Below are 18,126 nucleotides of genomic sequence, written 5' to 3'. Positions count from 1 at the left end.
GATTGCCACGTTCCGACATAATCATTGGATCGAGTACCACATTTCGGTATGCTAACTGTTTGGGTTTGGGTTCCATGAGAGGACCAATGATTTGATATAATTGTGTATCTTAAGAAATGTGAAGTTGTTTGTTGTTAGTAATGTTGATAATATTGTATATGTTCGTTATATTCATGTGATTATATTGTTGTGATGATTAATGTTTGTTGCACTTAGTGGGATAGCCGCATGATCCTACCAGTACACATGGTTGTGTACTGATACTGCACTTGCTCTTATTTTTGTTGAGTACAGGGCATCTTCAAGCTGCTACTGACAGACCTCGCTTAGACGATCAGTGATCGTTCTAATTCAAGGGTGAGCCAATTCTTCTGGGTTGCCATGGGATCTCTTCCGTCTATGTCCACCATTTTCGAACTTAGACTATGTTCTAGTTAGTTGATTAGTTCATTAGATTGGGGTTGTAATTGTTTAGACTTGTTGAACTTTAGATGTTTTGGTACATTGACTTTCAGGTTCTAGGTTATTTCTTTCGCATTGTTTAGTTCGTTGTTAGACTTTTGTTGGAGTTTATGGGAACTCCCTATTTATTTTCTTAGTATTTAACTTGTTTCCGTAACTTAAATGACTTAGTTTTGGTTTAGTTGCTTGGCTTTGGTTGTAGTAGTGGTTCTCCTACCGGAGGGTTAGTGTGGGTGTCAATCACGACGGTCTAGGTCGTGACAAAGTTGCTATCAAAGCCTAGGTTCGTTCATCTCGATGTACCAAAATGAGTCTAGTAAAGTCTCGCGGAACGGTACGGGGACGCCTTTACTTTTCTTCGAGAGGCTATACGACTTTAGGAAATCTTTATTTTTCTCGTCTCCTTTCGTGTTATGACTTGATTCCAATTGGTATTTGGCGATTCAAATTGGTATCTAACCTTCTTTACTCTTCTATTCGCAGATGGTTAATACTAGATTCAACGACGTTAGGCGCGTAGCTCTCGTCAAAGCTTCAGTTGAGGAATCTACAACGAGAGGTCGCATCTACAACGAGAGGTCGCAGTCGAGGCATGAAATGTTGACTAAGTTTCTAAAGCTAAAGCCTCCTGTGTTTCTTGGTTCTGAGAATGAGGATGCTTATAAGTTCATTCTGGATTGCTATGAGAGGCTTCATAAACTAGTATTGTTCTTCAGCATGGGGTTGAGTTTGTGTCTTTCTAACTTCAAGGTGAGGCTAAGAAGTGGTGGAGAGCTTATATGGAATGCAGATCTTCTACTTTACTTCCACTTACTTGGACCCAATTTCATGCTCTGTTTCTAGAGAAGTATGTGCCTAGGACGTTGAAGGATCGCAAGAAATATGAGTTTATGGCGTTGGAGCAAAGGTGGTATGACTGTGGCTGCTTATGAGGCCAAGTTACATGCTTTGTCTAGATATGCTACTCAATTGGTGACTACTGAAGAAGAGAGAATCTAATTATTTATTATGAAATTAAATTCTGAGTTGCAAGTATTATTTGTTCATATGACTTCGTAGAGAGAACCTTTAATGAGGTGACATATTATATTAAGATAGTAGAGAGGGTGAGGCGAGATGGTCAAGCTAAGGCTTGGGCAAAAAGGGCCAAGAACTCGGGTAACTTTCAAGGTTTTTATTTCAAGGGGTCCGAAAGACCAACGCTTGCTTCCAAGTCAATTCAGTCTGTTATGCCCGCCTCTACAAGTAGTTACTCAAAAACTCCATCTCATAATTTTCAGGATAGCGAGAGAGTCGTGCCTTCGACGGGCAGCATACCATCTTTTGATCATACTTGTTACAACTGTGGAGAACCTGGGCATAATGGTCGAGGGCATCCACAAGGTGGGTGAAGAGGTAATCNTTGGTATCTAACCTTCTTTACTCTTCTATTCGCAGATGGTTAATACTAGATTCAACGACGTTAGGCGCGTAGCTCTCGTCAAAGCTTCAGTTGAGGAATCTACAACGAGAGGTCGCATCTACAACGAGAGGTCGCAGTCGAGGCATGAAATGTTGACTAAGTTTCTGAAGCTAAAGCCTCCTGTGTTTCTTGGTTCTGAGAATGAGGATGCTTATAAGTTCATTCTGGATTGCTATGAGAGGCTTCATAAACTAGTATTGTTCTTCAGCATGGGGTTGAGTTTGTGTCTTTCTAACTTCAAGGTGAGGCTAAGAAGTGGTGGAGAGCTTATATGGAATGCAGATCTTCTACTTTACTTCCACTTACTTGGACCCAATTTCATGCTCTGTTTCTAGAGAAGTATGTGCCTAGGACGTTGAAGGATCGCAAGAAATATGAGTTTATGGCATTGGAGCAAAGGTGGTATGACTGTGGCTGCTTATGAGGCCAAGTTCCATGCTTTGTCTAGATATGCTACTCAATTGGTGACTACTGAGGAAGAGAGAATCCAATTATTTATTATGAAATTAAATTCTGAGTTGCAAGTATTATCTGTTCATATAACTTCGTAGAGAGAACCTTTAATGAGGTGACATATTATATTAAGAAAGTAGAGAGGGTGAGGCGAGATGGTCAAGCTAAGGCTTGGGCAAAAAGGGCCATGAACTCGGGTAACTTTCAAGGTTTTTAGTTCAAGGGGTCCGAAAGACCAACGCTTGCTTCCAAGTCAATTCAGTCTGCTATGCCCGCCTCTACAAGTAGTTACTCAAAAACTCCATCTCATAATTTTCAGGATAGCGAGAGAATCGTGCCTTCGACGGGCAGCATACCATCTTTTGATCATACTTGTTACAACTGTGGAGAACCTGGGCATAATGGTCGAGGGCATCCACAAGGTGGGTGAAGAGGTAATCAGCGAGGCCATGGAGGTAGAGAAAATGGTAATGGTAATGGAGGTAGGGGTAACGCGCAACTAGGCAGAGAAGTGGTTCGTCAAGATGATAGAGCTCAGTGTTATACCTTTTCAGGCAAGAATGAGGCAGATGCGTCTGATGCAGTGATCACAGGTACTATTCTTGTCTATGATCGGATGGCTAATGTGTTGTTTGATCCGGGTTCTACTTATTCATATGTATCCGTGAGATTTTCCTCAGAGTTTGATAAGATTTGTGATATACTTGATGCCCCTATTTATGTTTCTATCCTAGTTGGAGAGTCAGTCATAGTTACCCATATCTATCGTGCTTGTCCTATTTTGTTTATGGGATTTCAGACTTGGGCTGATTTAATGATTTTGGATATGATTGACTTTGACATATTCTTAGGCATGACTTGGTTGTCCCCCTATTATGTTGTGCTTAATTGTAATACTAAGTCTGTAACTCTAGAAATTTCGGGAAGGGAAAAATTAGAGTGGGAAGGGGTGTACAAGCCTAAGCAAGCTAAGATTATATCATCCATTCAGGCTAGTAAATTGGTAGAACAGAGTTATTTGACTTATTTGACTCATATTAGGGATGTTAAGATTGAGGCTCCATTCATTGAGCCTATTCCTGTGGTGTTTGAATTTGTATAAGTGTTTCCTAATATAGATTTTTGCATTGATTTAAAGTCTGGTACGTGTCCCATTTCTATCCCTCCATATCACACGGCTCCAGCAGAATTAAGAGAGCTTAAGGCTCAAATCCAAGAACTTCTTGATAAAGGATTTATTCCTCTTAGTGCTTCCCCATGGGGTGCCCCAGTTTTGTTTATTAAGAAGAATGATGGTATTATGAGAATGTGTATAGATTATCGACAATTAAATAGAGTCATTATTCGAAATAGGTACCCCTTGCCTTGAATAGATGATCTCTTCGACCGAATGCAAGGTGCAACAGTTTCCTCTAAGATTGATCTATTATCCGATTACCATCAGTTGAAAATTAAGCCTAAAGATGTGCCCAAGACGGCTTTAAGAACTCGCTATAGGCACTATGAGTTTTCGGTTATGTCTTTTGGTTTGACCAATGCGCTTGCAGCTTTCATGAGTTTGATGAATGGGATGTTCAAACCATTTCTTAATTTGTTCGTTATAGTCTTTATTGATGATATTTTAGTTTATTCAAAAAGTGAGGAAGAGCATGCCAACCATCTTCGTACTGTTTTGGGTGTTCTTGGGAAGCAAAATTTACATGCTAAATTTTCTAAGTGTGAATTTTGGTTGAAATTGGTTGCATTTTTTGGGCATGTAGTTTCAAAATAAAGGGTAATGGTAGATCCCCAAAAGATTAAGGCGGTTAAGAATTGGATTAGGCTTAGCTCTGTGACAGAAGTTAGGAGTTTTATTGGGCTCGCTAGCTATTATCGTCGGTTTGTGAAAATTTTTGCTTCTATTGCCACTCACTTGTCTAATTTGACCAAGAAGGAAATACCATTTGAATGGATTGAAAAATGTGAGGAGAGCTTTCAAAAGTTGAAGACTCTTTTGACCACCGCACCTATTCTAGCATTATCGATTGAAGGTAAAGATTTTAATGTTTATTGTGATGTTTCTCATACTGGGTTGAGTGTTGTGTTGATGAAGGATAAGAATGTTATAGTTTATGTCTCACGTCAATTGAATGTGCATGAGAGTAATTATCCCACGCATGATTTAAAGTTGGCAGCGGTAGTGTTTGCTCTTAGGATCCAGCGGCATTACCTCTATGGTGTTAAGTTTGAAGTGTTTACTGATCATCGTAGTTTGCAACATGTTGTCACTCAGAAGGATCTGAATTTGAGACAACGAAGGTGGATGGAGTTACTTAAAGATTATGATATATCCATTTAATACCATTTGGGTAAGGCTAATGTAGTAGCAGACGCTTTGAGTCGAAAAACGGTAAGTATGGGTAGTTTAGCTTGCTTAAGTGTAGCCAAGCGACCTTTGGCTAAAGAAATTCAGACTTTAGAGTCTAAGTTCATGCAATTGGGCATCTCAGAAAGAGGTGAGGTGCTTGCTAGTATTGAGGTAAGGGCCACTTTCATTAAAGAGATTAAGGCCAAACAATTTGAAGATGAGAATTTGGAGGAACTTAAGAAAAAGACTGCGATTGGAAAGGCATAAGAGGCCACTCTTGATGCGGATGGTGTGCGAAATTTCAAGGGGAGAATATGTGTTCCTAGAGTAGATAACTTGATTGAGAAATTGTTGGCCGAGTCTCATGGTTCGTGATATTCTATTCATCCGGGTGTGACCAAGATGTATAGAGATCTGAAGCGAATTTATTGGTGGTCGGGCATAAAGAAAGACGTAGTAGAGTTTGTGGCGAAATGTCAAAATTGTCAACTAGTGAAGTATAAACATCAAAGGCCTGCATGTTTGCTTCAAAGAATGCCAATTTTGGAATGGAAGTGGAAAATAATAGCCATGTATTTTGTGGTTGGTCTTCCCAAGAATTTGGGGAAGCTTGATTCTATTTGGGTAGTGGTTGATAGATTGAATAAGTCAGCCCATTTTATTTCGGTAAGAATAGATTATAATGTTGAACAATTGACTAAAGTTCATGTGAAATAGATAGTGAAGTTGTGTGGGGTGCCCCTCTCTATCATCTCAGACCGTGGTACCTAATTCACATCCAAGTTTTGGAGGAAATTACATGATGAATTGGACACCCAACTCACTTTTAGTACCACCTTCCATCCACAGACAGACGGACAGTCAGGGATGTATTTCAAGTGTTAGAAGACATGTTGAGGGCATGTGTGCTTGATTTTGGAGGGAATTGAGATAAATTAATACCTTTGTGTGATTTTTCCTATAATAATAGTTATCACTCCAGTATTGATATGGCACCATTTGAGGCACTCTATGGGAGGGGATATAGTTCACCCATAGGATGGTTTGAGGCTGAAGATGTGAAACCTTTGAGGGTTGATTTAGTGAAGGATGCTTAAGATAAGGTGAAAAGTATTCAAGCCAAACTTTTAGCAGACCAGTGTAGACAGAAGAAGTATGCAGATTATAAGGTAAGAGACATGATGTTTCAAACTGGTGATAATGTTCTTCTTAAGGTATCACCCATGAAATGGGTGATGAGATTTGGTAATAAAGGTAAGCTAAGTCCACGATACATTGGTCCATTTGAGATTCTTGAATGTGTAGGACCGGTAGCGTATAGATTGGCTTTACCTCCTAATTTATTGGGAGTTCATCTGACATTTCATGTGTCCATGTTGAAGGGATATCATGGTGATGGGTATTATAGCATAAAGTGGGACTCAATTGTGTTAGACAAGGACCTCCAATATGAGGAAGAACCAATTGTAATTCTTGATCCTGATGTGCTTACGTTGAGGACCAAGGAGATTAAGTCCGTGAAAGTTCAATGGAAGCATCATCCAATTGAGGAAGCTACTAGGGAGACCGAGAGGGACATGTGAGACAAGTATCTTCAATTGTTCATCGATTCAGGTACTACTTCATTCATTCCTTAGCCTAGTTTACTAAGTTTTGTTCACTCGGATACGAGTGGTGGGTAAATTGGTATCTATTGTAACGACATGTTCTCGTCGTTATATAAATGTCAACGGGGAAAAATTTTGGGGCCGGAAAACTTTTTCGTAGTATTTGGGTTTTCCCAACCTAGTCCAGATTTGAACGAAATCGGAGTCTTTAAGGTGTAGGGAACTCTGGTAACAACCAAATGAGTTAATTATGATTTTGATTATATGAGTAGTTCGATAACTCATTAAAGAACTTGTACAACTTTACGGAATTGAATTCGGGCTAGTAAAACTCCCGAAACCGATCTTAGCATAAAAGGTATTTTCTAATCGTTGTAGGTTAGAGGTGTGTTGTGAAATGGAAATTTTGGAATTCTTTACATAGCTCCCTGTTTCGTGCAACCCAGTTTGGTGGGGATTTTGGTCGCTTTGGCGGGGCCGTTGTAGCTGGGTCGTGGCTACTGTGGCAGGCTCGACGCGACTTAAGGTCGTTAATAAACCCCTAAACGATCTTATTATGCACTTTTCAACTTTTAGAGCTAAAGAACGAATCCTACTTATTTTTCACCATTCTTGAGGGTAAAGGTAAGTTTTTCACTTCCTGAATTCGTTTTTCGATCCGTTGAACGTAATAGATGGGTGAATATTGATGGGGGAAGGTTTTGTTATAGATTCTATGGTGGAAACAACCCTAGTTTGGATAATTAGGATCATGGGTATGATCTAGGGTTCATAAAATTGTTAGTAATCGGAGTAATTAATAATTATTTATTGATTCTTGTATTATATTAATTGTTTGTAGACCAAGAACAAGCGGAACGAATTCGGAAAGGGAATAATCAGCTTTCTTAGGGTTTCAAGCTTGTTTTGAGGTAGGTGATGGTTGTGATTCTATGATTGTTCTTGAAATCCTAAGAAACTTGATCCTTCCCTTTCCGAATTCATTTCGCTTGTTCTTGGTTTACAAACAATCAATATAATACGAAAATCAATAAACAATCATTAATTACTCGGATTACTAACATTTCTATGAACCCTATATCAAACCCATGATCCCAATTATCCAACTTAGGATTGTTTCCACCATAAAATCTATAACAAAACCTTTCTTCATTAATATTCACCCATTCTATTACGTTCTACAGATCGAAAAACGGATTCAAGGAGCGAAAAACTTACATTTAGCCTCAAGAATGGTGAAAAACGAGTAGAAGTCGCTGGGGTTCGTTCCTTAGCTCTAAAAGTCAAAAAATGCATAATGAGGTCGTTTAGAGATTTATTAACGACTTTAATTCGCGTCGAGCCTGCTACAACAGCCACCACCCCGCCACAACGGCAAAATCCAGCGCCAAAATGTCATTATCGAGACAAAGAGCTAATTCAAGAATTTCAAAATTCCCATTTCACAACACACCTCTAACCCACGTTGCTCAGTAAATACCCTTTACACTAAGATCTATTGCGAGAGTTGTACTCGATCGAATTTAATTCCGTAAAGTCATACGAATTCCTTAACGAGTTATCTAACCACTCATGTAATAAAAATCATAATTACTTCACCCGATTATTACTAGATTTCCCCACACCTCAAGGACTCCGATTTCTTCCAAATCTGGACAAGGTTGGGAAAATCCAAATACTACGAAAAAGTTTTCCGGCCCCAAATTTTCCTCCATTGGATTTTCTATAACGACGGGAACAAGTCGTTACAATATATACCAATTTACCGATCACTCGTCCCCAAGTGACAAAACTTAGGAAAATAAGCAAAGGAAGGAATGGAGTAGTACCTGAATCGATGAACAATTGGGGATACTTTTCTCGCATGTCCCTCTCGATTTTCCAAGTAGCTTTCTCAACTAGAAAATGATTCCATTGAACTTTCACGGTCTTAATATCCTTGGTCCTCAACTTGCGCACATCACGATCAAAAATTGCAATCGGTTCCTCCTCATATTGAAGGTCCTTGTCTAACACAATTGAGTCTCACTTAATGATATAATTCATGTCACTATGATACCTCTTCAACATGGACACATGAAATACCGGATGAACACTTGATAAATTAGAAGGTAAAACCAATTTATACGCTACCGGTCCTACACATTCAAGAATTTCAAATGGACTAATGTATCTAGTATTTAGCTTACCCTTCTTACCACATCTAATCACCCCTTTCATGGGTGATACCTTAGGAAGAACATTTTCACATGATTGAAATGCCATGTCTCTTACCTTATGATCTGCATACTTCTTTTGTCTACTCTGGGATGCTAGAAGCTTAGCTTGCATACTCCTAACCTTATCTTGAACATCCTTCACAAAATCAACCTCCAATGGTTTCACATCTCCAGCCTCAAACCATTTTACGGGTGATCTACATCCCCTTCCATAGAGTGCCTCGAATGGTGTCATATCAATGCTGGAGTGATAACTATTATTATAGGAGAATTCACACAAAGGTAAGAACTTATCCCAATGCCCTTCAAAATTAATTACACATGCCTTCAACATGTCTTCCAACACTTGAATAATCCTTTTCGACTGCCCGTCTGTCTGTCGATGGAAGGTTGTACTAAAAGTGAGTTGTATGCCTAATTAATCATGCAATGTTCTCCAAAACTTGGATGTGAATTGGGTACCACGGTCTGAGATGACAGAGAGGGGCACCCCGTGCAACCTCACTATCTATTTCACATAAACTTTAGCCAATTGTTCAGCATAATAATCTATTTTTACAGGAATAAATTGGGCTGACTTAGTCAATCTATCAACCAATACCCAAATAGAATCAAATTGTCCCAAAGTCTTGGGAAGACCAACCACAAAACCCAAGGGTATTCTTACCCACTTCCATTTCGGAATTGGCATTCCTTGAAGTACACCCGCAGGCCTTTGATCTTCATATTTCACTTGTTGACAATTTTGATACTTAGCTACAAACTTCGCTATGTCTTTCTTCATGCCCGACCGACAATAAATTCGCTTTAGATCTCTATACATCTTGGTCACACCCGGATGAATAGAATATCGTGAACTATGAGACTCTGCCAATAATTTCTCAATCAAGTCATCTACTCTAGGAACACATATTTTCCCCTTGAAATTTAGCACATCATCCGCATCAAGAGTGGTCTCTTGTGCCTTACCCATCGCAGTCTTCTTTCTAAGTTCCTCCAAATTCTCATCTTCAAATTGTTTGGCCTTGATCTCTTCAATGAAAGTGACCCTTATCTCAATACTAGCTAGCACCCCACCTCTTTCTCAGATGCCCAATTGCATGAACTTAAAAAACTCTAAGATCTGAATTTCTTTAGCCAAAGGTCGCTTGGCTACACTTAAGCAAGCTAAACTACCCATACTTACTGCTTTACGACTCAAAGCGTCTGCCACTACATTAGCCTTGCCCGGATGGTATTGAATGGTCATATCATAATCATTAAGTAACTTCATCCACCTTCGTTGTCTCAAATTCAGATCATTTTGAGTTAAAACATGTTACAAACTACGATAATCAGCAAACACTTCACACTTAACACCATAGAAGTAATGCCACCAGATCTTAAGAGAAAATACTACCGCTGCCAACTATAAATCATGCATTGGATAATTCCTCTTATGCACCTTCAATTGACGCGATGCATAAGCTATAACATTCTTATCCTACATCAACACAGCACCCAACTCGAAATGAGAAACATCACAATAAATAATAAAATCTTTACCTTCAACCGATAATGCTAGAATAGGTGTGGTGGTCAAAAGAGTCTTGAGCTTTTGAAAGCTCTCCTCACATTTTTCGGTCCATTCAAATGGTATCTCATTTTTGGTCAAATTAGTCAAGTGAGTGGCAATAGAAGCAAAAGTTTTCACAAATCGATGATAATAGCTAGTGATCCCAACAAAACACCTCACTTCAGTCACAGAACTTGGTCGAACCCAATTCCTAACCGCCTCAATCTTTTGGGGATCTACCATTACCCCTTCTTTATAAACTACATGCCCCAAAATGCAACCGATTTCAACCAAAATTCACATTTAGAAAATTTAGCATATAACTTTTGTTTCCCAAGAACACCCAAAACACTACGAAGATGGTTGACATGATCTTCCTCACTTTTCGAATAGACCAAAATATCATCAATAAAGACTGAAGAAAGAATCAAGAAAGTGCTTGAACACCCCATTCATTAAACTCATAAAAGCTGCAGGCGTATTGGTCAAACCAAAAGACATAACTAAAAACTCATAGTGCCCATAGCGAGTTCTAAACGCCGTCTTGGGCACATCTTCAGGCCTAATTTTCAATTAATGGTAATCGGATCTTAGATTAATCTGAGAGAAAACTGATGCACCTTGCAATTGGTTAAAAAGATCATATATTCGAGGCAAAGGGTACTTGTTTCGAATAGTGACCCTATCCAATTGCCGGTAATCTATGCATATTCTCATACTACCATCATTTTTCTTAACAAACAAAACTGGAGCATCCCATGGGGAAGTACTAGGACGAATAAATCACTTATCAAGAAGCTCTTGAATTTGAGCCTTAAGCTCTCTTAATTCTATCGGAGTCATGCGATATGGAGGGATAGAAATGAGATGCGTGCCAGGCTCTAAATCAATGCAAAAATATATATCTCTATCCAGAGGCATACCAGGCAATTCATTAGGAAACATTTCTATAAATTCTGACACCACAGGAATAGACCCAATGGATGGAGCCTCAATCTCAACAACCCTAATATGAGCCAAATAAGTCAAACAACCCTGCCCTATCAATTTCTTAGCACAAATGAAGGATGTGATCTTAGTTCGCTTAGGCTTGTACACCCCTTCCCACTTTAATTTTCCCTTCTCGAAATCTCTAAAGGTACGGACTTAGTATTACAATTAAGCACAACATAATAGGGGGACAATCAAGTCATGCCTAAGATTATGTCAAAGTCAATCATATCCAAAATCACTAAATCAGCCCAAGTCTGAAATTCCATAAACAAAATAGGACAAGCACGATAAACATGGGTAACTATGACTGACTCTCCAACTTGGGTAGAAACACGAATAGGGCATCAAGAATATCACAAATCATATCCAAATCTAAGGAAAATCTCAGTGATACATATGAATAAGTAGAACCCGGATCAAACAACACATTAGTCATCCGGTCACAGACAAGAATAGTACCTGTGATCACCGCATCAGACGCCTCCGCCTCATTCTTGCCCGGAAAGGCATAACACTGAGCTCTATCATCTTGACGAACCACTTCTCTACCTGGTTACACACATTACCTCTGCTCACATTACCGTTTTCTCTACATCCCCGGCCTCGCTCATTACCTTCTTGCCTACCTTGTTGACGTCCTCGACCATTATTACCATTCCCCGCAGGTACCACTACTCTAGACTGCTGCTACGCAGAATCTAACACACGTGGGTGGGGACAATCTCTCCTCATATGCCCAGGTTCTCCTCAGTTGTAACAAGTACGATCAAAAGATGGTCTACCGCCCGTCGAATGCGCGACTCCCTGGCTATCCTGAAAATTATGAGATAGAGTTTCCGAGTAACTACCTAGAGGCGGGAAAAGTAGACTGAATTGGCTTGGCTGCAAGCGTTGGCCTTTCGAACCCTTTGGAATAAGAACCTTGAAAGTTACTCGAGTTCTTGACACTTTTCGCCCAACCCTTAGCTTGACCGTCTCACCTCACCCTTCTACTTTTTTAACATAGTTTGTTACCTTATTAAAGCTCCTCCCTGCAGAAGTCATATGAACAGATAATACTTGCAACTCATAATATAGTCCTCTAATAAATAACCAGATTCTCTCTTCCTTAGTAGTCACCAATTGAGTGGCATATCCAGACAAAGCATGGAACTTGGCCTAAGTAGCCACAGTCATACCACCTTGCTCCAATGTCATAAACTCATCTTTCTTGCGATCCCTCAATGTCTTAGGCACATACTTCTATAGAAACAGGGCATGGAATTAGGTCCAAGTAAGTGGAGGTAAAGTAGAAGATTTGCATTCATATAAGCTCTCTACCACTGCTTTGCCTCATCTTGAAGTTGGAAAGACACAAACTCAACCCCATGCTGATGAACAATACCCAGTTTATGAAGTCTCTCATAGCAATCCAGAATGGACTCATAAGCATCCTCACTTTCAGAACCAAGAAACACAAAAGGCTTTAGCTTCAGAAACTTAGTCAACATTTCATGCTCATTATCAGTCATAACAGAACCCAATAAATGACGGAAGAAAGCATCATTACCTCCAGTCCCACCCACCTTGGGCGCAGTGCTAGCAAAAAGAGAATTAGTAGGAGCTTGAGCTTCTTGAGCAGAAGGAAGCACTCCACGACCAACCAATCCATTTAAGAAAGACATGATCTGTTGAGCTAACACTGGATCTAAAGGAGGAACACTTATAGTCTCATCCTGCACCTCTTCCTCTTGTCCCAAATCCTCAACATCAACATCAACATTCTTCTCTATCTCTTCATGATGCACATGAGGATTCTCATTCATAAGAGCATTCTTAACATGAGCTTCATTTCTAGTAGGTTTTACTCTTCCATGACCTCTACCCCTAGCTCTTCCTCTACCCCTGCCTCGATCGCGACCTCTTGCTGCAGATTCCTCAGCCGAAGCATTGACGGGAGCTACGTGCCTAACGCCGTTGAATCTAGTATTAAACATCTGCGAACAAAAGAGTAAAGGAGGTTAGATACCAGTTTAAATCGCTAGATACCAATTGGAATCAAGTTATAGCACGAAATGAGACAAGAGAAAATAGAGATTTCCTAAAGTCCTATAGCCTCTCGAAGAAAAGTAAAGGCGTCCCCATATCGTTCCGCGAGACTCTACTAGACTTATTTTCGTACATCGAGATAAACAAAACTATGCTATGATATCAACTTTGTCACAACCCAAACTTTCGTGATTGGCACCCTCACTAACTCTCCGGTGGGAGAACCACTACTACGACCCAAATCAAGCAAATAATCTAAAAACTAAGGCATTTAAGTCAAACACTAAGAAAATAAATAGGGAGTTCCCATAAACTCTAACTAAAGTCTAACAATAATAATTAACAATGCGGATGAATAACCTAGAACCTGAAAGTCAATATACCAAAACATTCTAACAATGAACTAAGTCTAAACAAGAAATGGATACAACCCCAACTAATGAACTAATCAACTAGCTAAAACAAATGTCTAAGTCCGAAAATGGTGGACATAGACGAAGGAGAATCCCATGGTAGCCCGGAAGAATTGGCTCACCCTTGAATTCGAAGCGATCACTGATCTCCTAAGCGAGGTCTGTCAGTAGCCGATTGAAGATGCCCTGTACTCCACAAAAATAAGAGCAAGTGCAGTATCAGTACACAACCACAATGTACTGGTAGGATCAGGCGACTATCCCACTAAGTGNTCAGTAGCCGATTGAAGATGCCCTGTACTCCACAAAAATAAGAGCAAGTGCAGTATCAGTACACAACCACAATGTACTGGTAGGATCAGGCGGATATCCCACTAAGTGCAACATAAGCAAGTCAAGACAACATTATAATCACATGCATATATATCAACATATGCAATATTATCAACATTTACGAACAACGAACAACTTCACATTTTATATTAAATCATTGGTCCTCTCATGGAACCCAAATCTAAAAAATTAGCATACCGGAACGTGGTGCCCGATCCCAATGTTATTCTGGAATGTGGCAATCGATCCCATATTTATGCCAGAACGTGGCAACCGATCCAAGTTAGTTATGCCGAAACGTGGCAAATCAATCCCATTCACACACCACAATAACAATCACAATCACAATCACGAGTATATCCTCAAGATCTTGCATTTAAGTCACGATTTCATGGCAATCATCATTCATCTATCTCATTTACAACAAGTGTGATCAACATTGCAACATTCATACATATACAAGTATCATAATAAAGCGAGAACAAACATACATCACACAATCATAGAATCACAACCATCACCTACCTCGAAACAAGCTTGAAACCCTAAGAAACTTGATTCTTCCCTTTCCGAATTTGTTTTGCTTGTTCTTAGTCTACAAAAAATCAATATAATATGGGAATCAATAAACAATCATTAAATACCCGGATTACTAATAATTCTACGAACCCTATAGCAAACCCATGATCCCAATTACCCAAATTAGGGTTGTTTCCACCCTTCCCCATCAATATTCACCCATTCTATTACGTTTTACGGATCGAAAAACGGATTTGGGGAGTGAAAAACTTACTTTTAGCCTCAAGAATGGTGAAAAATGAGTAGGAATCGTCTGGGGTTCGTTCCTTAGCTCTAAAAGTCGAAAAGTGCATAATGAGGTTGTTTAGGGGTTTATTAACGACTTTAATTTGCGTCGAGCCCGCCACAGCGGCCACCACCCCGCCATAGCGACAAAACCCAACGTCAAAGTGGCATTCTCGAGACAGAGAGCTAATTCATGAATTCCAAAATTCTCATTTCACAACACACCTCTAACCCACGACGTTCAGTAAATATCATTTACGCTAAAATCGATTTCGGGAGTTCTACTCGACCGAATTCAATTCTGTAAAGTCGTATGGATTCCTTAACGAGTTATCTAACTACTCATGTAATCAAAATCATAATTACTTCACCCGATTGTTACCAGATTTCCCCACACCTCAAGGACTCCGATTTCATCCAAATCTGGACAAGGTTGGGAAAATCCAAATACTACGAAAAAGTTTTTCGGCCCCTAATTTTCCTCCGTTGGCTTTTCTATAATGACGGGAACAGGTCGTTACACTTATTTATTTTGATAATTTTATTTCGTGGTGCAGAGGTGGAACTAGAACTCGATCCACCACCTATTGCATGTGTAGATCAAGTCAGTACTTCATCGGAGGGAAGTTGTTTTAATTGCGATTTCAATTGCAAAAATAATGGGGATGGTTCTGATGGAATTTGTCAATTTGGAGTTTGTTATTGCAGGACTTGTTCTACTTCTATTCATAAACCTTAGTAGGGAAATTTATTTAATGGACGGTTGACTTCAATTTGTTTGGGATTAAAATCGACATTAATTACTATTGTACTATTAATGTCAAATTTCAGAGACCTCTCTCCATGTTTTACTCTATAACACGCATTTCTCCGTGGTTTAAGATTTGATGTTTTGTATAACAAGGTTTGTTTGAATTGTTGGATTAAGGAAAGGGTCTCTATATATACCTATTTTTAAATTTGGAGTGGATTTATATATAATAGTATTAATTTATTTATGTTGATTTATTTTTTAAATTATTTATTAAATAGTCATGTTTTATACAATGTAAATTTAATATATATAAAAAAAGAGTAAATTCGTCAAATCGTAATAAATTTACGTTTATTTTACAGAGGTTTAAAGAATGGCTACCAAAAAATCAAAATAAGGGAGGTAGACGTAATATCTTAAACCACGGAGAGATGAATGTTATAGAACGAAATCTGGAGAGAGAGATGACTAGGGGTGTGAAAAAAACTAATGGAAAACAGTGTTATTGGGTTAACGGGTTTTAAATGGTTTTATAAAAAATATTGTTAGGTTATCGGTTTGGTATTGAGTTTTTTAATATTGGGTAAACCGATAACTCATTAAAGATTATAGTAATTTACTACTTTTACCTGTACATAAATATTAAATATTATTTTCAATATCTTACTAGTAATGTCTTTGTCATTTAGCATTCAATTCATACTTCACAATGACTTTAAATTCACAACTTCACATTATACAAATTCCGTCGAAACCTTTAAAGTAAGAACCCTTATATTAATATTATAAGGTTATTGATAGAAACAACACAGTACAATGCAATGCAATATATTGCATTACGAAACGATACGTAAATTCAACAAACCAACACAACTATATGGGTACTTGTCCAATCTTAGTAAAATTGGAGGCCCTTATTCAAACATATTTTTGATTTAGCAGTTGAAATAACAGAAGCAAGCAGATCCAATGCCTTCTCTGTGACAAGCTCCAGAGCGAGCATCCTCCCAGTTAATACATTGCCGGTTGCAATTCCCAGTGTCTAAACAAGGCCCTGACCATGTCGAGCTACGCCTTCCGCAAACTCTTGCCTCTCCTCCTTGCATCTCTGCCACAATAAACGTGGGCACGTGAGATGAGACATTTTATGCCGTACATGGCGAGATGTAATCCCCAAGACATGGGGCTTAAGTTTTATGGATCTGGTGCGTAATTTCATGTACATTCATTTTTATAATTTTATTACTAAGAAAATAAGAAAAAATAAAATGTTTTTGGTACGCCCCGCCCAGTGGTGGAGCCACACGTAGTTGAGGGGTGTCAACCGACACCCCTTCACCGGAAAATTATATTGTGTAGTTAGAGTAAAAAATATTTTTTTTATGTATATATATTACATATTAACACTCCTTGACTTCTACGCGATTTTACTTCTTTATATTTTGACACCCCTTAATCGAAGTTCTGGCTCCGCCACTGGCCCTGCTCCGAGAGTCGAGACTCGCCCAAAAAAATGTTTTTGAAAATATTGATTCACAATATTTAAAATATAGTATTTCTTTTGTTTCAATTTATGTAATGGTTTTTGATTGTGTATAGAGTTTGAAATTAATGAAAAGGAAGATCTAAAATAAACTTAAGATCATATTTGTGTAGCTATATATAAGAGTCCATTTTGATTAACGGATAAGGTTTAAGTGCTGGAAAATATTTTGAAGTGTTAGAAATTGATTTTTATAAATAAATAATTATGTGTTTGGATTAAGTGTTGATACAACTAATAAGTAGTTAATATGTTTGATACAAAGTGCTAATAAGTTGTTTCTTCATTAGAATGACTAGAATACCCGTAAAAATTTTGCAAACTTATATATTTAAAAGTATCCTTGTTAAAATAAAAAGTATGAATGAGGAATACAAAGTGGAGAGGAAGTTAGAAATTTTATTTTGGAAAGTTATTTTGAAAATTGTTTGGTTGGATAAAAAGTTGTTTTAAACCTAAAAGTCATAAATTAGGATGATCAACTTATGATTTTTGATTGACTATTGCTTATAAACATTTTTGTGTTTACCAAATGACTAGATAAGCAAAAAAAAATGGTTTTATGCCAGTTTAGCTAGATTATAAGCTTAGTTACATATTCTTTAATTAATCTCAGTAAGAATAAAAGAATTAAAATATTACTAATTATAAAATTATATCTTTTTTTTTTTTTTAATAAATTTTACTAAAAATGAAAGAACAAATGAGTGGAAGGTAATTAAGATAGCTCACCATTGGATGCAATGAGGAGGAAGCAAACCAGGAAAGCTAGAATGACTTTGTTATTCATGATATGATGGATTTAGCAAATTCTAATGCTTATGAGTTTTTTTTTTTGTGAATTATAGTGATGGAGATAGTAGCTATTTATAGTGAAAGTTTTCTACTTTTCAAACTTCTTTAGTCAAAACTTTTTTTTGTTTAATATCACCTATTTTTTTTTTAATTTCAATTTGTTGGCTGATTGTATCAAAATGTTTTTTAGTTTTGTGTTTTTAAGCATGTAATATGGACTTATAAGGAAAAAAAACATTTTGTTTTTAAATTGATTAAAAAGAAAGTAATACAAACACATTGTTACAGGCAAAGTATATATATCTATTGCTTAATATCATAAGAATCAAAAATATTTTTGTTTACTTAAATTTTGTGT

At 37.9% G+C, this 18,126-nt stretch overlaps 1 protein-coding gene across 1 annotated transcript; it reads right to left on the bottom strand.

The window, feature by feature from the left end:
• Nucleotides 1–16,258: 16,258 nt before the first annotated feature.
• LOC125877925 (defensin-like protein 1) lies at nt 16,259–17,811 on the bottom strand. The gene is made up of 2 exons (XM_049559218.1): nt 17,706–17,811; nt 16,259–16,538 (listed from the first exon to the last, which is right to left on the bottom strand). Exons 1-2 carry the CDS (start codon nt 17,761–17,763, stop codon nt 16,366–16,368), a joined length of 231 nt encoding a protein of 76 aa, XP_049415175.1. The 5' UTR covers nt 17,764–17,811; the 3' UTR covers nt 16,259–16,365.
• Between the last annotated feature and the right edge of the window lie 315 nt (nt 17,812–18,126).

This window comes from Solanum stenotomum, chromosome 9, assembly GCF_019186545.1.
Source record: "Solanum stenotomum isolate F172 chromosome 9, ASM1918654v1, whole genome shotgun sequence".
NCBI classification, from domain to species: Eukaryota; Viridiplantae; Streptophyta; class Magnoliopsida; order Solanales; family Solanaceae; genus Solanum; species Solanum stenotomum.
Note: the sequence above shows the minus strand (reverse complement) of the source record. Positions and strands in the feature narration are given on the sequence as shown.